This window comes from Sorex fumeus, unplaced genomic scaffold, assembly GCF_029834395.1.
Source record: "Sorex fumeus unplaced genomic scaffold, SorFum_2.1 ptg000169l, whole genome shotgun sequence".
Classification (NCBI taxonomy): Eukaryota; Metazoa; Chordata; class Mammalia; order Eulipotyphla; family Soricidae; genus Sorex; species Sorex fumeus.
In genome coordinates this window covers 10,064,306-10,085,781 of record NW_026606226.1, presented here as the reverse complement: position 1 = coordinate 10,085,781, position 21,476 = coordinate 10,064,306, and the positions used below count along the sequence as shown (strand labels likewise).

Here is a 21,476-nt window from a genome sequence, read left to right as displayed (position 1 = left end):
TTGCTTTTTATGGTAAGATGGTAACAATAATGTTAAGTATGTGCTTTTGCGAAGTTAAAAAGAAACTTTTGTTTTATGTTTGCACCACACCCTACTGTGACTCAGGGCTTACTCCTGGTTCCATTATCAGAGGTCACTTTTGATGGCACCTAAGGGATCCTGTGGGGCTCCGGGAATTGAACCTGGGCCGGCCGTGTGCAAAAAGCCCTCCTACTATACTATGGCTCCGGCCTTCTGAAGTGTGTGCTCTTGAAGAACAAAGTTACTGTACCTCTGCCACCCCCAGGAGTGTCCAAGTGCCTCCACCATTGTCCTTGTGGTACTTCTGGGTAAAGTGTAAATGAATATATCAACAACACATCAGGGGCACAGGGAATTCTATAAATATCAGCTCCTGTTGTGGCGCTTGTGTTTTGTTTGGGGGGGGGGTATGCAGATTGATTGTGTTGATTTTCTTTTTGTTTTTGGTTTTTGTTTTATTTTTGCTTTTTGGGTCACCCGGAGATGCACAGGGGTTACTCCTGAGTCTGCACTCAGGAATTACTCCGGGCGGTGCTTAGGGGACCATATGGGACGCTGAGAATTGAACCCCAGGTCGGCTGTGTGCAAGGCAAACGCCCTACCCGCTGTGCTATCACTCCAGCCCCTGATTGTGTTGAGTTCTGGGTGCTTGTGAGGTGCCTATCCAGACGGGCAGAAAGCTATTGAGTGTATTCGTCTGGGAGGGTCGATTCTGTGTGGCTGGAGGAGTCTTCCTGTCTTGGAAGAATGAGGAAAACTTCTGAGTTACCGTGTTTGGAGATGAGTATGTGCCGTGGGGAGCCGCAGATCGTGAAGTTCCTGACTGGACGGTCTGCGGAGAATTGCCCAGAGACGGCCGCCCCCACAGTCCTCATGGCTCTGGCTCTGCAGACCGAAGGCAACTCTTCCTGTGGCTCAGCTGTGTCTTCCTTTTCTCCCGGCTGTCTTTCAGTGAGCCAAGGCCTGGACTGTGCTTTGGAAGTCCGTCCTGCCCGCTTCTGTGACCTAGCGCTATGCATCCAGTCCCCGGGCCCGCGCAGACAGTGCTCTTCATGATCCTGACCCTTCGGTGCTCTTCCGTGCATTCAGGTGAGCGGCCGGCGTTTGGCCAAAGCATCGCCTTCTCCTTTGTCTTTTTGTTGCTGTTGTTTTTCTTCTTCTTTTTTTCTTTTTGGGTCACACCCGGCGTTCACAGGGGTTACTCCTGGCTCATACACCCAGGAGTTACTCCTGGCGGTGCTCAGTGGACCATTTGGGATGCTGGGAATCGAACCCGGGTTGGCCGGGTGCCAGGCAAACACCCTACCCGCTGTGCTATCGCTCCAGCCCCTTATTGCTGCTGTTCTGTTCTGGGGTCACAACCCAGCGATGCTTAGGGGTTACTCCTGACTCTGCACTCAGGGATCACCGCTGGCAGCGCTTGGGGTCCCTGTGGGACCCAGGTCGGCCACGTGCGAGGCAAATGCCCTCCTGGCTGTCCCGTCTCGCTGGCACCTCTCAGTCTTACAATGGAAACAAAGCACAGATATAACACTTTGCCCCTAGGAATGGTTTTGAAAGACATCGCTGAGCTGAGTGATTTTTGGAAACGTTCACGAATTTCATGGTTTCGGAGCAGCGACTCTGGGGCGTCAGCAGACGTGTGCTCCGCGTTCTCGTTTCGTGGCCCTGCGGTCGCCTTCCAAATCAGTCTTTTCCTATCGTGCTTTGTGCATGGAGGAAATGCCTGCATGTGGACGTTGTCACGGGAATGAAATGCTGACTACGTCCCCCCCGAGGAGAAACTCTGGAGTCAGCCTGTGATAATAATACGCAGCGGGGAGCGAGAGGGTGCCTGAGTCCGCCACTTTCCCTCATGACGGCCTGATTGAGTATCTTCCTCTGCGGGGCGGCTGAAAAGCCAAAATGTGTTTATGGTTCCTTGTGGCTCTACAGCTGAGCCTGGAACACGGCTCACACACGTTCCCTTTTATTTTAGAGTTGTGTGAAGTTGAGGTAAATGTCTATAAAAACACATTGATGTCTGTTAATGTTCATTCACGGTCACTAAAACTGCGCTGTTCAAGGGATGGGCCGGAGTTTAGGCGTCTGCCTCGGATGCTGCCAGCCCCTGTTCCATCCCCGACACTGCATGTGGTACCTGAGCACCCCTAGAAGTGATTCCTGAGCACAGAGCCAGGAGTGGTCCCTGAGCACGGCTGGGTGTGTCCCTACCCGCACACCCTGCCCCCACCAATGACTGAAATTGCACAAGACAGAGAGGGATTTAGCTGCTTTGTTTTTATTTTGCTAAATAACAAGAACATGCAGTCAAGAACAATTTATTATTTTGTTTTTTTCCCTTTGAACTATTTATGTCACCACATCCACAGTACTCCTGAATCTGGCTTGATCCTTTAGTGTAAAAAGCCAATCCGGATTCTTGGGGGGGAACAGCTGTAATTGCTCCAAATTCCAAATAAAAGTGTTAATACTGATACTCTGTTTAGCCTTATGCTCCCCAAAGTATAGATCTTGTATTTCAATTTGACTTTCCGTCCTTTTTCTTTTCCTTTCTTAAGAAACATTGAATATGCAATAACTTCTATTTCTGTTTTTCCTTTCTTTTATTTTGCTTTCTTTTTGGACCACACCCAGTGGTGCTCAGGCCTTATTCCTGGCTCGTGCTTAGAGATCATTCCTGACTCTATGCTCAGGGATCACTCCTGGCTCTGTGCTCAGGGATCACTCCTGGATCTGTGCTCAGGACTTATTCCTGGCTCTGTGCTCAGGGTTTATTTCTGCCTCTCTGCCCAGAGATCACTCTCAGCAGGGCTCAGGGATCAAACTCACTTTGGCCGCATGCAGGGCAAGCATCCTAGCTGCTGTAGTCTCTTTTTCTCCAGCACCGAACTTCCTTTTTAAAGAAGCTACTTCATTAAGAGAGCAGTATATTATTTCTCCTCTAGAAATTATTTCTATAAATTATTATTTATATTAAATATATCCTCTATAAGTAAATTATTTTATGACTATAGCATAAGGATCCTCCTATGTTTTACCCCTTTAATTAAGTCCTGATTTAACATTTTTGCCACTTGTGTTCTCCCAAAGTGAATTTGCGTGAATGTTTCTAAAACTTTTGCACGTACTAAGACTCCTAACATTTATAGATGCGGGATTGCCTTCGGTTATGGAGATCTGAGTGAAATGCACTTAATTTATGCTCCTCTCTGTCTTCTTTTCTCTCCCACGCGCCCACCCTTTGCACGTGGGGAATGTCCCCTTGCAGACTTGGCGCCTTATTTCATTTCTGAGCCGCTGTCTGCTGTCCAGAAACTTGGCGGAACTGTAGAGCTCCGTTGTTCGGCCGGACCTGTGACCGCTCACATCTCGTGGTTGCATGATGGGAAAAGATTGGATAGAAGCGTGGAACAGATTAAGATTCATCAGGGGACGTTGACTCTTCTCTCCCTTAACCCCTCCCTTGTGGGTTCCTACCAGTGTGTTGCCAACAATAGCGTCGGTGCGATTGTGAGTGGCCCCGCAATGGTTTCCGCTGCCGGTGAGTTTTGTCTCTTTGTTGTTGTTGTGTTTTTTTTTTTTCTGGAACTGCTCCTTGCATTTTTGAATATTGGGAAGAGCCTGGGTTTGGGAGTAGATCTTATCGGGGTTCTCAGCCCAACTTTGCCTCCTGCTGTGTGCACCTGGGGGATTTGAACCCCTGCACGCCTCTCTGAGTGCCTCCATGTGCCACGTGGGTGTGGAAGCGATTTGTACACGGGGCAGTTTTCTAACTTGGACTCTATCTTTGGGGAGCCTTGAAAAATTCTTGATATCAACCACCACCACCGAAAAAGCTGCCGTGTACTTTGACACTCGGTTATTTCAAACGGCCCTTTATCTTTCTTTCCCATCGAATTGTTTTATTTGTCTTGATTACTGAGTGATTTTAATTTATTTAATTGAAACCAGGCTAAAGGAGCAGGGTGGGGGGGAGCGTTGGGGGCGGAGGGCTTTGGAGGGGGGCGGGGGAATGACTGTAAAGAAAGGAATGTGGAGTATTGAGCTTATGGAAAATCTGGAATGCGTGGTTTTTCCTAGTAAGTTCGAGCCATCTGCCTTTCAAAGGGTGATGGCTTCCAGTAATGGAAACCGTCTTTGTAAGGGCACCCCTATTTACAGAACAAATCTGGATTCCCCGGGAGGAGTGAGTTTGTCATAACTGAGAAGAGTAAATGTTTTTGTAGAGCTGTGACCCATGGACAGCTCCCAGCCGCCACTGGGGGCTGCGTTCAGGCTGCTGATGGTGCAGAGGCTGGGCCGCAGCCCAGAGCCCTGCCAGGCGCGCTGCGGTGGTGGCTGAGACCACGTCGGTGTGGGGGACAGTACCACGGTGTGCTGTGCTGTGTAGCCATGACCCAGCTTCCCTCCCAGAAACCGTATTATGGTTGTCGTGGTTTGAGAAGCTACCGGCAGAGGGAAGACGTGCAGGCAGCCGTGGCGAGGACCTCGCAGGCCAAGACTTGGTCTGGACAGATGGGGACGTTAGGTTTCCTGCTTCTGCCAGATGTTCTCTGCGCTTTCCCGAGGGGCCCCTCCTAGGAGCAGCAGCTGCTTCCAGGAAGGGGCGCCGTGACCACGTCCTGGCCTCACAGTTGCTTCTTGAGGTTAAAGGTCCCCGGGCTGCTGACCTGGACTCTGCACCCCCCGCAGACTGCCAGGCTGCAGATGTGGCTTCCGGTGTTTAAATCTCGGTGGGAAGAAGCGTTCAGATGGCCACGTCCTGACTCACCTGTCTGATTTATTGTAGTTCTTGGTGATTTTGGCGCCTCGACCAAGCATGTTGTTATCGCGGAAGAGAAAGGCACCGGCTTCATTGGCTGCCAGGTCCCCCCGAGTAACCCCAAAGCCGAGGTGCGCTATAAAGTCCGGGGGAAGTGGCTGAAACATTCGACAGGTGAGATTTTCCTTTGCCCACCAATGGCCCCCACGGATCAGCGCTAGGACCCCACCCGCTGTCGTGCCAGGGATGGCAGAGCTGGAAATGCCCTCGGCACATTGTCTCTCCTCCCAGAAGTGGAGGTGACTCAGGCAGAAAACCAGCAAATAATGACCAAGAAAGAAACGATGCTGGTCCCACGGCCAGTGCTCCCTTCCCGAGTCCCCCGCCCCGTTCAGCTCTCACCACCCTCCCCGCCCCAAGTACCGGAACTGGCCTCATGGTCCTCAGACCCCAGCACCTTTTTTTTTTGCTTTTTGGGTCACACCCGGCAATTCACAGGGCTTATTCCTGGCTCTGCCCTCAGGAATTACCCCTGGTGGTGCTCAGGGGTCCATATGGGATGCTGGGAATCGAACCCGGGTCGGCCGCGTGCAAGGCAAACACCCTATCTGCTGTGCTATTGCTCCAGCCCCCAGTCAGCTCCATTTAAAAAAAATTTTCATTTATCTATTTTAATGTTTTGCTCCAGGGCTTCTCCCAGCCCTATGCTTGTGGGTCACTCCCGGCAGTGCTCAGTGAACCATGGAGTCCGGGCAGCCAGCCGGGCTTCCTGTGTGATGTGCTCAGCTCCGTAGGCTACATCCTGCTCCTCGGCCTCATGTTTGAAATAGGCCGGGCCCTATGTGTTTGTGTCTGCGTGTTTATGGACCTCATTTCCCTTCCGCCCCTGTCCTCTGCTCTGAGAGACCAGCTGCCCGAGAGCCGGGCCTTCTCCTTCTTCCTCACTGACCCCCTGTGCCTGGGTCAGCGTTGGCAGGAAGGAGGCTCTCTGGACAGATGTGTGGAGAAACTCAGGGATGGCTGAGGGTCAGTGCAGACGCCGTGACTGCAAGTGATTAGCTCTCTCTTAGGGAGAGGTTTGTTGAAGGCCGTTGCTGTGACATCACTTCATCTTTCCTGCAGATCCTTCTTAACGTTTTCAGTGTGCTTTACCACAGCAGTCCATCTTAAGGGTTTCTGCTGGGTTTGACTTTGTTTTCTGCTGGGTTTGACTTCGTTATCTAGTACAGTGGTTTCTTTCCTCTGAGCCAACGAAGCCCCCACGGTTCCAGACCCTATAGAGCTATTTCTTTCTTCCTATTCACGCACAGTTATGATAAAGATTAGCTATGGGCCAGAGAGATAGTACAGGTGTTCAGGCCCTTGCTGTGCAAGCTGCTGACTCGGGTTCAGTCCCTGTATGGTCTCATGAGCACTGCTAGGAGGGATTCCTGAGCACAGAGCTGGGAGTCGGTCCTGAGCTCTGCTGGGTGTGGCCCAATCCCTCGACTCCACACCCCTCCTCACCAAAAAGAAAAAAACCAACAAACAAGTAATTTTTTTTTTAATTAGTGAAACACCATGAGGTACAGTTGTAGACTTATAAGTTGTTGTGCTTGGGTTTCAGTTATGCAATGATCGAGTACCCATCCCACCACCAGTGCCCATTCTCCACCACCACTGATCCCAGTATCCCTCCCACCACTCCCATCCCCCATCCCACTCTGCCTCTGTGGCAGGACACTCCCTTTTGTTCTATCTCTCCTTTTGGGTGCTGTGGTCTGCAGAAGAGACATTGGGTGGCAGTCATGTTCGGTCCATAGATTACTTTCAGCAGGCATCTCCCATCCTGGGCAGATCTTCCCAGCACCCTTTATTTGGTGCTCCCTTCTCTATCTGAGCTGCCTTTACCCCTAGAGTGTGCAGCTGGCCTCTAAGCCATGGAGTGAACAACCTGGTATTTATCACAGCTGTTCTCGGGTGTTAGTCTCTTATTTTGTTACTTTATGTTCCCCAGATGAATGCAATCTTTCTATGTCTGTGCCTCTCTTTCTGACTCATTTCGCTTAGCATAATATTTTCCATGTAGCACCACTTGTACAAACAAGTAATTTTTAAGTTATGTACCTTAAGAGATGCACAACAACTTATGATAAACTAGAGTAGTTACGGTAATACAATATAGTAAAAGTTATGTGAATGTTGTGTCTGACTCTCAAAGTATACAACTGTCTGAGCACAGGCTCTCCACGCCGGGGCCCAGGTTCCATCCCTGGCACCACATGGTCCCCCAGGCACTGCCAGGAGTGACTCCTGAGCACTGAACCAAAAGTAGTTCCCGAGCATCACCAGGTGTGGCTCCCAGACTAAAGAATAAAATAAAATTGTGCGTTCTGGTTTTGGACCGTTGTTGACTGAGGGGAATGAGTGAAACTGGTTAAGGAGTCACAAAAGAAGAACCAAGCCACAATGAGTAGTTCTAAGTGAGAGACCTCTCCCCCCCCTTTTTCTGTCTTGACTTTCCTTTGTTGGATGAATTTTCATTAATGGTGGATTTGCTTTCAGTGTGGAAAGGGCACATTTTCAGCAGAGAGGTCCTGACTGCCTCCTTGTCTTCCTTCCTTAGAGAATTACTTAATCCTTCCATCAGGAAATCTTCAGATTTTGAATGTGTCCTTAGAGGACAAAGGATCATACAAATGTGCAGCTTTTAATCCTATTACACATGAACTAAAACTTGAACCCGTTGGCCGAAAGCTCCTTGTGAGTCGTAAGTATTTGGGAGAAGGGCACTGATAAAGGGTGCTCGAAAGGGCTCTGGTGAAAAGTCGGGAAAAGAGAGTTTCATTTTTCTTGCAGATTCTTTTATCAGAAGAAAGTCTTAAGAGATAGCGAATACATAAATACCCTACAAAATAGTATTATGCTTGTTTTTTATAACAGAATAGCTTTTTAGCAGGCAATTTTGCTCAAGCTGACAGATTGGGATTTATGCGTAGTCCCTTTGCTCAGGAAAAGAAAAATGTTCTAGAGAAAGTATTGCCTTTCTACCAGTGAACATAAAATGGGTAGCTAACTGAATGAGGAAGAATCTGTATCTGTTCTCTTTCATTCAGAGATGGTGCGAGTCGTGGCTAAGCTGCAGGGGATGGTCATTGAGGTAGCATCCATCCGGAGAGAACCATGAAGCCTTTGAACTCGTTGAGAAATCTGTTGTTTCCAAGCTGCCAAATTGAAAATGGCACTGAAGGAGCTTTCATTTCATTTATTTATTAATTTATTTATTTTGTTTTGTGTGGGGGAGGGAAGCATACCTGGTGGTGCTTAGGGTTTAGTCCTGGCTCTGCACTCAGAAATGACTCCTGTCAGGCTTGGGAGAGCCATATGGGGTGCTGGGAGTTGAACCCGGCTCAGCCACATGCAAGGCAAGTGCCCTACCCTCTGTACTGTGACTTTGACCCACCAAGACATTCCCGTCGAATTCTCCATTAGACAGGACTGAACGGCCCGGAGGTGGGCACACACCCTCGGCTTTGGAGGCGCGCTCGTGACCGTCACACGCTTCTATCTTTGCCTCTCTCTGTAGCCCCCTCCTCGGGCCACGTGCACATCCTCCACCCGACCCTGGCCCAGGTCCTGGCCGTCGTGGCCCACAGCCCCGTCATGCTGGAGTGCGTGGTGAGTTCCGGGTCCGTCCCGGCCGTGCACTGGCTGAAGGATGGGCAGGATGTGGTGCTGGGCAGCAGGTGGAGAAGGCTGCACACACACCTGGCGACGGACCGCATCGACCCCAGGGACGCCGGCAACTACTCCTGCTTGGTGGGCGGCGGCTCTGGTGAGGTGAAGCACGCCACGTACACAGTCCGCGTGCTCGGTAAGAGGCACCGGGTCTCGCTCCCGGCAGCCTGGGGGACTGGGAGTGAAATAACAACTAACTGAGAATGCCCGTCCGTTGTCTGACACAGGTTTCACTTGGGGGGGTGGTGGTGGTGATGGTGGTGGTGGTGGTGGTGGTGGTGTGTGTGTGTGTGTGTGTGTGTGTGCTTGTGTTTATGTGTGTGTGTATGCGAGCTGGGGTGGTGGTGGTGGGTGTGTGTGTGTGTGTGTGCTTATGTTTATGTGTGTTTGTGTGTGTGCACGCGCGCACTGCACATCTCTTTAGCCGTGCTTTTATGGAGTTTGGGGGTCTCTCCCGGCAATTCTTAGCCAACCAGACTTGGAGGATGTGGGGCTGCCAAGTCCTCTGCTGTCAGGGGGAGTTGGGCCACCCAGCCAGAGCTCCAGGCCCTCCAGACCGCACCCAGCAGTACCCCTGGACCGCATGTGGTGATGCTCGGGGAACTGTGTGGTGTGGGGGAATCGTCTGGGTTGGCTGCATGCAGAGCATATGCCATAACCCTGGTACCTTCTCTCCAGTCCCGACAAGCTTCATTTTCCCAAAGGCGTGTGGGATCAGTCACTATTTCCAGAGACCCGGTGCTTTACACCAGGATGGGCTCATTCTCCAGCTTCAGAGGGCCGAACCCCCTCTTCCTTCTTTGTGACATGGAGGAAAGAGACTGGGAATCAATGGGCTGGAAGATTCTGGGCTCTGCCAGTGTTGTAGTAACTGCAGTATAACATAGGCTAGAAAATGTCGTCTCCGAAGGAAATCTGCTTGGTTTTATTTTTCCCTTTTGGAAATTCTAGATCTGGCTCATGAAAAGTTTGCTTCATCTTCGCCCTCGTTTCTAGACACTCTTTATCTCAGAACTGCTTTTCTTTTCTTCCAGCTTTCTCTCTCTTATGTGTTGCAGTATCAGGTGTTTTATTTGATCAAAACAGAGCTTCATTCAAAACAAAAGGCAAAAATAGATTGTAAGTGGTTGTGGTAGTTTCCATAAACCTTCTGCCTGCATTTATTTACAACAGTGGCCTGGTGTGGGTTATTTACTGTACCAAGAGTGTGGGCAAGCCGACTTTAAAGTTTGATGACAGGGGATGGGGAGACAGCTCAAAGGGCTGGAGTACACGCTCTGCATGTGGAAGCCCAAGGTTCAATCCCCAGTACCATGTGGTCCTTACTAAGCTCTGCTGGTAGCAGTCCCTGAGCACTGAGCTGGGAGTAGCCCCTGGTCACACACCAGAGATATTGAGTGTGAATAAATGCAGTTTAATGACGGTTGGGATTAGACTGTGTATAATCATTAAATATGACTCATTTAAAATTTCCATACAGGATTCATTTTGTTTAGGTAAAAAGGGACATGATGGATACCTCAAGGCATTTTTGTTTTTGTTTTTAAGTCATACTCAGTGATGGGCTGGAGCGACAGCACAGCGGTAGGGCATTGCCTTGCACACAGCCAACACGGCCAACCCGAGTTCGATTCCTCCGCCCCTCTCGGAGAGCCCGGCAAGCTACCGAGAGTATCTCGCCCGCACGGCAGAGCCTGGCAAGCTCCCCGTGACGTATTCGATATGCCAGACACTGTAACAACAAAGTCTCCAATGGAGACGTTACTGGGCCCGCTCTAGCAAATCGATGATCAATGGGAGGGCCTTTACTTTACTTTCACTTACTCAGTGATGCTCCTGGTTCTGTGCTCAGGAATTACTCCTAGTGGTGCTCAGGGGACTACATGGGATGCTGGGGATTGAACCTGAGTCGGCTGCCTGCAAGGCAACCACCCTACTATATTTCTGGCCACATCAGGACATTTTTTGGGTCCATTTCTTAGGCACCTAATCTGAAAGCAGACTTCAGCATCGAAAGAGTGATGAATAGACACTGTTTTGGTTCCTGTGCAGTGGGGAATCCAGGGATGCTGTTACTTGATCTTAAATTAGCACCTGACCAACCTCTGAGAGAAGCTCAGGATTAGAAACTTGAGTGCGTTCATGCTGGTGTGTCTTTCTGTGTGTCTGGAGCGAGGAGTCAGTGATGGAGACAGTTATAAAAATTATCGGCGGTGGATTAGTGACTAATGGTTGATTCACGGCACAGGGAGAATGGGCAGCTACATCCCATTTGGTTTCAGCCAGCTATCGGTAGAGGTTCTGTGACTGGGGTAATAATTTTAAAAGGATCTTTTGAGGGCGAGAGTCTGACTGGTATGTTTTATTTTCAGAACACGCTTCCATTTCTAAAGGACTGCAGGACCAAACAGTACCGCTGGGCTCCACGGTACAATTTACGTGCGATGTTCATGGGAACCCGGCCCCCAACCGCACCTGGTTTCATAACGCACAACCTCTTCATCCCTCTCCACGGCATCTGACGATAGGAAGTGGCCTGCAAATCAGTGGTGTTACTGTGGAAGATTCTGGGTTGTATCAGTGTCTTGCAGACAATGGGATTGGATTTATGCAGTCGACTGGGAGACTTGAAGTTGTAAAAGGTGGGCTGTTAGACCACATGACCTTGGGAAATTGTGCTTTATTAATGGGCTTTTGTTCGAGTTAAAAGTGACTTGGGTGGGGTGAAGGGGTTGGAGATGCTCTTGGAACCGTATGTGGTGCCAAGGATCAAACCAGTGTTGGCTGTATGCAGTGTCCTATCCTGTGCTCTCTCTCTGGCACCCCAAATGACTGCATTCTGGGGGTTGGGAATATAGTATAAGTGGCAGGGCAAATACCTAGGTTGTGCAAGGCTCTGAGTTCAACCCCGACACTTCTTGGCATTTAATAACAGGATGTTTGTTTGTACTTATGACACAGACACGAGTATAGTAGTTCTCTTTACCTGGAATTTTTCACATAACCTGCATTTTAGATATCATCCAGTATAATTCATTAAAAATATCAAAAGTCACAGAAGAATAGCATAAGAAAGGAAAACCAAAGGCCAATATTATTTGTGAACGTCGATGCAAAAATCATAAATAAGAAATTAGCAAACCATCAATATATCAAAAAGAAAATATGTTTTGACTAAGACTTACCCTAGGAATCAGTCAAAATATTGATGGTGTCTTTTATCCTTTTTATTGAATAAAGGAGCAACCAGTGTAATTATCCCAATAGAATGAGAAAAACATTTTACATACTGAAGAATTATGCTAGGCATGCTTGGAGAAAGAGAAATGGGAACTTCCATAACTTGATAAAGGAACAGTTAGGTCCCCTAAGAACTGCTGGGAGAAACCTGAGCTCTGAGCAGGAAGTATCCCCTGGCTCTCTCAAATTAAAAAAATAAATAAATGAAATAATATTTAACAAACGCAGGAATGGTGAAATGGCAGAGCATTCCCTTAAAATCTCCTTTCTTATTTTTTTTTATTATTTTGGAATTTGTCGCCAGCATGAAACAAGAAAAAGAAATTAAATATTTATGAAAAAAAAGGTAAAGGTAAAGGCCCTCCCGTTGATCGTCGATTTGCTCGAGCGGGCCCAGTAACGTCTCCATTGGAGACTTTGTTGTTACTGTGTCTGGCATATCGAATACTCTCGGTAGCTTGCCGGGCTCTCTGAGAGGGGCGGAGGAATCGAACTCGGGTCGGCCATGTTGGCCGCTTGTAAGGCGAACGCCCTACTGCTGTGCTATCGCTCCAGCCCTGAAAAAAAAGAAGAAAAGAAATAAGTAGTGGCAATTATAGCGTCTGTGATGAGAATCCTCAGTAGTGTGCTGGCAAATTATTAGAAGAATCACCATTGCACATAGCAAGTGGTTAGAGGAAGACCAATAAGCAAGGATCAGTTTCTTTTCTTTTTGGGGGGTGGGGTAAGGGGTAGGGTACACTGACTGTGCTCAGGTTTTACTCCCAGCTCTGTGCTCAGGAATAACATCTGGTGAGCTGAGGGGAGCCTGTGGGATGCTGGGGATCAGACCCAGGTCGGCCTCCCCGCTATACTATCTCTCCCACCCGGGACAGCTTTGTTTCTTTCATCCAATGCGTTAGCTAGTTTTTTCCGGACAGAGCCAGTCCATGGACAAGACAAGATAAGACACAGAGGATCTAACCAAGCACCAGGGCATGTGGTGATGCCTCCTGGTCTGCTTCAGCTGGAGAAGGAGGAAGGGGTCTGGGGATGTTCAGTTGTTTCGGGAGGCTGGGGGGAGTGGGGGTGTGGGAGAGCTGACGGCACACACCTCAGTCTGAGCCCAAAGACCAGAGGACACATTGAGGTCTGATGTCCAGTGCCCGAGCAGACAAAAGTCTTCTTTATCTGCACTTTTGTTGTATAGAGACCCTCAACAGATTGGCTGGTGCCCACCCACACCGGGAGGCCATCTGCTGTCCTCGGTCCCCCAATTCATATGCTAATCTTTCCTGAACACTCTGCTCTCTGGGCATCCCTGGAGCCCAGTCCAGTTTGACATAAAATTAACCCTGACAACCAGCCACAGGCAGATACTATCATTTAAAAACTCCCCCCACCCACCACCTTTATTTTATTGGCAACTTTCAAAAGACCCAATGTACTTAGAACAGGTTCTTGGACCCCAGAATTTAGTATTAATAGGCGTCACATCTTTCCACAAATGTTCTGTGAATTTGTGCAGTTCCAATTTAAATGCCTTCAGAATATTTTGAGAATATTGGCATCCTGATTCTGAAGTTCATATGGGTTAGCAAAGGCCAAGAGCAGCTAGGAGACTCCTGCAGAGGGACACGGTGGACTTGCCTTAGCAGATTAGAAAATACGTGGACAGTCTGCACTAATATAGACAGTGCTGCATGGTACAGAAGCAGATAGACTCTTGGAACAAGACAGACCCTGCCAAAAAGACATCTGCATGCAAGGGCTTGACTGAGGTAGCAATGCAGACCCTCGGGGGAGGATTCTCATTTCAGTTCATTTGATACAGGATAATTATGAGAAAGCAGGAAAAAACTCTCTACCTCCCATAGCATGCAAAGGCAACTTCCTGGAGGGTTTTATTGTGTATTAAAAATTTTTTGTGTTTTTGGATCACACCCTGCTGTGCTCAGAGCTCGCTCCTGGCTCTGCACTGAGGGATTACTCTGGAGGGGCTCAGAGGATCAGATGGGTTGCCAGGGACTGAAGCCTGGTCTACCACGTGCAAGGCAAACATGCTGCCACCATACTACCTCGCTGGCCCCTTCCTGGAGGGTTTTAAAGACCTAAGTAGGGAGAACAAAATGGATACTTTTGAAGAAAATATGGACAAGTACCTGTGATCTGAGTAAAACTTTAAACATGATGTTTCTAAAAGTTTTAGAAAGGATGAGTATGACTAACTGAAATGAGAATTATTCTTATCATTCATTGGATACTACTAAAACTGAAAAGCGGAAACACTGGAAGAACAGTCTCTGGTCTCTGGCATCTGCAAAGAACTTGGAGCCATTTCAGGGAAGAGAAATAATCTCAGTATTCACGAGTGGACTGTGCAGGGCTAGGAAGATGTTCCCCTCGGAGCTCTCAGGGAACAAAGGTGATGGCCTTGCTAGATGGGCGAGAATTCAGAAGCCCAGGAATGCCCAGAGTGGGTGGTTCTGTCACACGTAGGAAGTGGGATTGGAGAAGGGAAGGCTGTGTGGCAGACAGAGAATGCCAGCATCACCCGACTCCATCACAGTCGCCCGGGAGAGTTCAGGATCCGGGAGGGAAGAGTCAGATCAGTGCCACTTGATTCAAAACCTGAAAACAGGCTCTTCTCTGGAGAAGCCTGTGTTGCTTCTTGAACATCTCTCTCTCTCTCTCTCTCTCTCTTCCTTTCTCTCTCTCTCTCCCATTCTCCTACTCTTCTTCTCTCCCCATCCACATTTCTCTAAATTTCTTTCAGTAAAAACTATTTTTAAAAATAAGAACTGGGGAGACATTACAGGGGGTAGGGTGCTTGCCTTGCATGTAGCCAACCCAGGTTCAATCCTTGACACCCCATGTGGTCCCCCAATCATTGTCAGGAGTGAAGAGTAACTCTCATACTCCACGCCCCCCAAAAAAAACCACTAAGAATATAGTTCACATCTATGGCAAGATATGTCTGTCAACTTTAATTCACGATAAGGTGGTTCCATTGCACAGTGGATAGCGCGTCAGACTTCTGATTTGTGACAGGTTTTCTCCCTGACTCAACTTCAGGAGCCCCTGCCTTCCGAAGTTGACTCATTTTGTGGAGGGGGTGATTCCATTCCGTCCTTTTGTTCCCCTCCTTTGTGCTAGAGGTGTCCATTGGCTCTTACAGATAGGTTGGACAGATAGAGGGAATGTGGGCACTCCCAATAGCACTGGGAGCGTTGGGCTCCTTTCTTCCCCAGGGAGAGGAAACCTGTACAGGACTTGCCTTTGAGTTCACACTGACAAAGATCCTCTCTCGTCATCTGTTTCACTTGGTGAAAGCACTGCTGAGGAGGTGATTGTCTTTGTCCTACTTATTACAGTAGCCCCCATGCAGGGGGAGGTGTTCCAAACAGTCGGTGTACCCTGTCTTTCCCATGGACACATACCTATAATAGAGTTCAGTTACTACATCAGGGACAGTACGAGATGAACAACGGTATAATAATATAGAACAATGTGTAACAGGATACTATAGTCAAGTTACATGAATGAGGGCTAGCCAGAGAGATCAGACAGGTGTTCATGCACTTGTTGCATGTGGGACGTCTGGTTTGATCCCCAGCACCATGTGGTCCCCAGAGCACCAGCAGCAGTGACTCTTGAGCTCTGATCCAACAGGAACTCCTGAGCACAGATTGGTGTAACCCAAAACATCTACCAGGGGGGAAAAATAAACAACCCAAACCCCAATGTTACATGAATGTGGCCTCAGAATATCTCATTGTCCATAGCATTTTCAGAGCAAGGGTGACCTCATAGAACAAAAATCAAAGAAAGCAAAACCTCAGATGAGGAGGACTACAGTCATTATTGTCTTATTTATTTATTTATTTATTTATTTGCTTTTTGCTTTTTGGGTCATTTCTTCCTGCAATATTCAGGAGTTATTCCTGGCTCTGCACTCAGAAATTACTCCCAGCGGTGCTTGGGGGCACTATATGGGATGCTGGGGATCGAACCTGGGTGGGCTGTGTGCAAAGCAAGAGCCCCCCCCGCAAGCTGTCCTATCGCTCTGGCTCTGTCATTACTATCTTGTCATGTCCCAATATGCTGTGACATTTGGAATGCTGTAATTTCAGGGAACTGATGTGTCTTGCATGTAAAGTACTGTTTAGAAACACATAGAAAAGCTACTCCTGATTTCTGCTTAACCGTGCCAATGAGAATGTTTTTGTTGCATTGCAGATATTGAATGTGTTTGACCCATTCATTTTTTTTCTTTTTTTTAAATAGATGGTGGACTCAAGCCAGTCATAATTACAGCGCCCACAAACACTCAGGTGGTAGATGGAGACTTTGTTACTTTGTCCTGCAATGCCACTGGCATGCCGGTCCCTGTCATCCGTTGGTATGACCGGCAAGGATTGATAACCAGCCATCCCTCCCAGGTCCTACGATCTAAATCTCGAAAAGCACCCATAGGAAGACCCGGGGGCTTGGACCCGGAACCCCTTTACTTCATCATGTCGCGAGCTGGCTCCAGCTCCCTGTACATCCAGGCTGTCACTCCGGAGCATGCTGGCAAGTACACCTGTGAGGCCAGCAATGCACACGGCACTGCACAGTCCGACGCCGTGCTCACGGTCGGTGAGTTGCTCTTAGTATTTTATCCTGGTGAACAGTTCTTTCGGGCGTAGAGACAAAGTCTCGGATCTGAACGACCAGTGATGGCTGACAGCCTCCCTCTACTTTTTCCCTGGCAGCAGGGAAATGCAAAAATGTATCTGTTAGTATTTAGCTTTCAGGATCGGGGTGAAGCTCAAGCTTCATCGTTGATGTGGGTTCAGCTTGCGGATGTCCTATAGAAAGCTTGTATTTGGGAGTTAAACCCGAGGTGTGACTTCTGTGGTCACTGCAGTTACTTGTCCGGTAAGTCCTTGATTATTTGAGTATTCAAACTCTAAAGGGTTGGACTTAGAGAATAGAGACGTGGTATCATCAAACAGTAACCTTAATGACTATATAATACGATTTCACCGATCTTTCTTCTTCTTTTTTTCCTCCACTTTATTTGAACACTGCAGTTGAAGAATACTGAATGCCTGTAACAAATCATCATGAAAACTTCTTCAAGTTTTCATGATGATTTGTTACAGGCATTCAGTATTCCAACACCCATGCCACCACCACTGTCACCTTCCCTCCACCATTGTCTCCATTTTCCCAACCACCCCTCAAGCCTGCCCCCATACCAGGCCCATGGTCACGGTCCTCCTGTTATTCATCGACTTGCTCGAGCGGGCCCAGTAACGTCTCCATCGTGAGACTTGTTGTTATTGTGTTTGGCATATCGAATACATCACGGGGAGCTTGCCAGGCTCTGCAGTGCGGCCGAGATACTCTCGGTAGCTTGCCGGGCTCTCCGAGAGGGGCAGAGGAATCGAACCTGGCCTGGCCAGGCCAGCTGCATGCAAGGCAAACGCCCTACCACTGTGCTATCGCTCCAGCCCTACCAGACCCACAATACTTTATTTTGTGTTGCTTGTTACCACTAGATGGCTAACGGAATGATCGAAAAATACTTCAGTAGAAGAAAATATGGGAAAGTTGTTTCACCATGGGGACATTAAGTCCTTGCCTGAGGGCTTACTAAGCTGCTGTTGCAAGTAAAACCTTCTGTGCTAATGTTTCTGTTAGTCAAGATGAGTTGGCTTCTGCTTCACATCCCATCCAATCCGGTGCACTGCCACTGGGAGGTCAGTATTGTAGAGTTTAGAGGTGTTTTGAGGTGGCGCACTCTAGAAAATACAGAATATTTAGCTAGTGGGCAGTTTGCCAGAGGTATGGCAGTGGCTTTGGGGCGTGAGTGCAGTTGCTGGAACTTTGATAGGAGCTGCTCACCCCCCTCGACTCCCCCCTCCTCCTTCGAGCTCACCCTGGAGGTCTCAGCCAGGGCTGGGTATCTGAAAAAATTTTGCAGCCACTTCATCTCTTTTGAGATTTAATTATGACAACTGCAGTGGGATGTGGGTGTGGCCGCGGGGCTCCAGGAAGTTTGCATTTCCCCTATCTTCTTAGGATTATTTATTCTGTTTTGAGGTTTTGGGGGCCACGCCCCATGGTTCTCACGATTTCCTCCTGGCTCTGTGCTCAGGGATCACTCCTGATGAGGCTCCGGGAGCCTTTTATGGTGCCAAAGACCAGAGCTGGTACAAGCCAGGCAAGTGCCTTAACCTCCGTACTCTCTCCAGAAATCAAAAATAAAAATTTTTATGGAGATATAATTTGAATTCTTTCATTGTACTGATTTTGGGGTGATGGTGTAAAAACTATAGTTTTGGAATACTGGTGCATTGAATATCAGTATTGTTCATACAGAGTGACTTCAGACTCAAACCTTACATCTGGAGCATTTTCCACAACGAATAATTGAGGGGTAGACCATCTGCTTATTTGCGACTTGAGTCACGGTCACGGTCCTCCCGTTGTTCGTCGATTTGCTCGAGCGGGCCCAGTAACGTCTCCATTGGAGACTTTGTTGTTACTATGTCTGGCATATCGAATACATCACGGGGAGCTTGCCAGGCTCTGCCGGGCGGGCGAGATACTCTCGGTAGCTTGCCGGGCTCTCCGAGAGGGGCAGAGGAATCGAACTCTGGTCGGCCGTGTTGGCTGCGTGCAAGGCAAACGCCCTACCGCAAATAGCTCAGTTGGGAGAGAATTGGACTGAAGATCTAAAGGTCCCTGGTGCCACATGAGTATCATACAGGAGTCCTCAGTCATGGCAGCTGCCCTGCATCTCTGCCTTATTATTTTTCCTTGCTATTATTTTACTTTTCCTTTTGTGTTTGTTTCTTGTTTTTCATTGTGGCATCCTGGTTTCCATTAGTATCAGCATTACTGTTGTGTGTTTACAGCGATGCCCATACCCACCCCACAGCATCCGTATCCTTTCACTAGCATCCCCGAGCTCCTTTCTTAAGGCTGCTGCCTGTGAGGGCTGTGTGTGTGTGTGTGTGTGTGTGTGTGTGTGTATGTGTGTGTGTGTATGTGTGTTCCCCACAGGTCAAGAGGTCATGAGGGCTGTGCCATTTGGGGCCTGAAGCCCACATCCCCCTTCCAGACCACAGATCTCGGGTTCCAGAGTGTCTTAGTCCATAAACTTTGTTCCACCTGGATCTTTTTCCTGGCTTCATCCTGCTTGGCAGCACCAACAGGCACCTGCAGGTTAGGGGTGCCGCAGGTTAGGGCGGCTCTATACTGAGAGGTGAAGGCAAGGTAGACAGTTATGTGTGAGCCGCAGCATTTTCTTTGGCTTACATACAGGCCCCTTCACTTGGGAGAATGCTGGAAGAAGGAAGAGAAATGAGCAAGGTCAGGGGCTGGAGCAATAGCACAGCGGGTAGGGCGTTTGCCTTGCATGCAGCCAACATGGCCGACACAGGTTCGATTCCCAGCATCCCATATGGTCCCCCAAGCACCGCCAGGAGTGATTCCTGAGTGCATGAGCCAGGAGTAACCCCTGAGCATTGCCAGGTGTGACCCAAAAAGCAAAAAAAAAAAAAAAAAGAAATGAGCAAAGCCAGCCCATCTTCACCCTCCTTTGTAACTCCCTGCACCCCGGTGTCAGGCATGGGGTCCCGCTGTCACCTCCCAGTTGCTCTCTACCCGGGGCCGAGTGATGCAGTACCCCTTGTGAAAGCTGTTCCTATTCCTCAGGTAGCTGCGGACATTCAAGGGCTTAATTATGTGTAAAGTGCCTGGAATGAAAATAGAAAAACCTTCAATCAATGCAAAGTATCAAGTTATCATTGTTGGTATCTCAGGAATAAATTATAAGCTGATGTGGGATTGTGTAGGAGAGGAAGAGGTAATAACTGGTTTTAAGAGTCATGTGAATCGTTAAGAATGGGGTCAGCGACAGTACAGCGGGTGGGGCGCTTGCCTTGCATGTAGCCGAGTTGGGTTTGATCCCCAACATCCCACATGGTCCCCCGAGCACTGCCAGGAGTGGTGCCTGAGTGGAGAGCCAGGAGTAAGCCCGGAGTACAACTAGAGGAGTCCTAGCCCCACTTACCCCCCCAAAACCCAGAGTCCTCAAGAAGCAGGTGAGTGCTGATTCCGTTTGTGCAAATGTGCACATCTGTATGTGTTTGCATATATGTTCTTCCAGGCAGAACGGAAAGTGACTGTGCTCAGAATTGTCCACCATAGTCAACCGAGATGCAGGCAGGCAGGCCGGCGGTGCTTGGGTACCGTTGAGCAAAAATGATTGTTCCGTGGAAACATAGAGGGAGCAGGCAGGGCTTGGGTCAAAACCAATAGAACCAGAGATTTTGCCTCACATGCTCACTTTAAATAGGAGAAGTCTTGGGGCCAGTCTTGGGGCTTACAGCGGGTAAGCCATTCACCTTGCACACCATTCACCCCTGGCATACCGCCAGGTGTGGCCCCCAAACCAGTAAAAATAAAACAAATAAACTTGAGAAATCTGTATTCAGAGCAAAGTTGTTTATTTAGGTCTATGTGATTCTCCTTTTCATGATTGTATGCTTTGATGAATATCATCTGGGGGTGGGGGTGGGCACTCCAGCAATGTCCTGGGGAAGGGCGGGGGGAGCATCAATCCCAGAGATATTCACTCCAGCTGTGCAGGCAGGATAGTTGAGTGTGTGGGGCCAGTAGTGCCAAGGGCCACCAGGACCACCGTTATGATGCTCTGGGCCTCCAGGCTGCTTATGGCTCTGCTCAGGGGCCCTTGCAGTGTTGGGGACCAAATTCAGAGTCCAGCGTAAGCAAGGTACACACCACAACCCTTTGAACTATCTCCCTGGCACTCCACAAATACCATTTTCATGTTGAGTAACCCCAACACAAAAATGGCATTTAGCTACATTCAACCTAAGTGTCCAGTGTGGCCTCTTTTGCGTACTTTGTAAGAATTATCAAGGTCCAGCTGAATCTCTTAGAGCTCAGAAGCACTTTCAGCTCTTTTGACTTCTTTCCATAGGAACCAGAGTTGGGGTTTGGGGGGGTGTGTGGGAAGGGGGCTACAGGGGGTGCTCAAGGATGGAGCTGAGTGGGCCAGAGCATCTGCTTTGCATGTGGAAGGCCCATCCCAAGCACATGCTCTCCTGAGCACCGTGAGGGAATCACCACTGAGCACAGCCTGACGTGACCCAAAACAAACCGAAGGGAATTAGAGCCATAAATTCTAGCCTTTTGGCAGATCTTTCCTTTATTTATTGTGAAGGAGGAAGCAAGTAAAGAAATGGGGAGAAATGGCTTACACCCTTCCCCAACAGTTTTTCTTTCCAGACCCCTTCGGTTCTCGAGGTGCTGGGCATCCAAACAGTTTGGATGATTTCTGACTCTCAGCACCCCAGTGAGAGTCGGGTGACCGACTCTGAGCAGTTTCGGGTGTGGGGTGTAGGTACGCCTGGCCCCATGGGAACAGATCTGGAGAGACCTGGTTTCACCCCAGGTTAATTCAACCCAGAGTTTTGTCCGCATATGACCCCATTGTTAGAATACATAGAAAAGCAAAGTTTTGTCAGTCTCTGTTTCAATTCCTAAAACACCTTGTCTTTAAAGAAGATGCCAGCTCTCTGTTCTGATGACTTTATAGACGTTTCCTTCAAAACAACGAAGAGAACTTGAACTGGAATATGTCTCAAAATGTACATCAGAACCGTAAGAGTCAACAGGCAGCCAGACTGTAACAAGTACATTTTTAAAAAAAGTGAGTTTGCTCCACAGC

General features: G+C 48.6%; 1 protein-coding gene across 1 annotated transcript in view; it reads left to right on the top strand.

Annotated features, from left to right (window-relative positions):
* The window catches only part of CDON (cell adhesion associated, oncogene regulated), a 104,488-nt gene that overhangs the window by 35,443 nt on the left and 47,569 nt on the right, over nt 1-21,476 (top strand). Inside the window, exons 2-8 of the mRNA XM_056107603.1 lie at nt 974-1,110; nt 3,293-3,565; nt 4,814-4,960; nt 7,392-7,535; nt 8,352-8,639; nt 10,876-11,145; nt 16,010-16,363. Of these exons, the coding sequence (XP_055963578.1) occupies nt 1,035-1,110; nt 3,293-3,565; nt 4,814-4,960; nt 7,392-7,535; nt 8,352-8,639; nt 10,876-11,145; nt 16,010-16,363 (1,552 nt within the window). The 5' untranslated portion in view covers nt 974-1,034. The remainder of the gene's footprint in view (nt 1-973; nt 1,111-3,292; nt 3,566-4,813; nt 4,961-7,391; nt 7,536-8,351; nt 8,640-10,875; nt 11,146-16,009; nt 16,364-21,476) is intronic.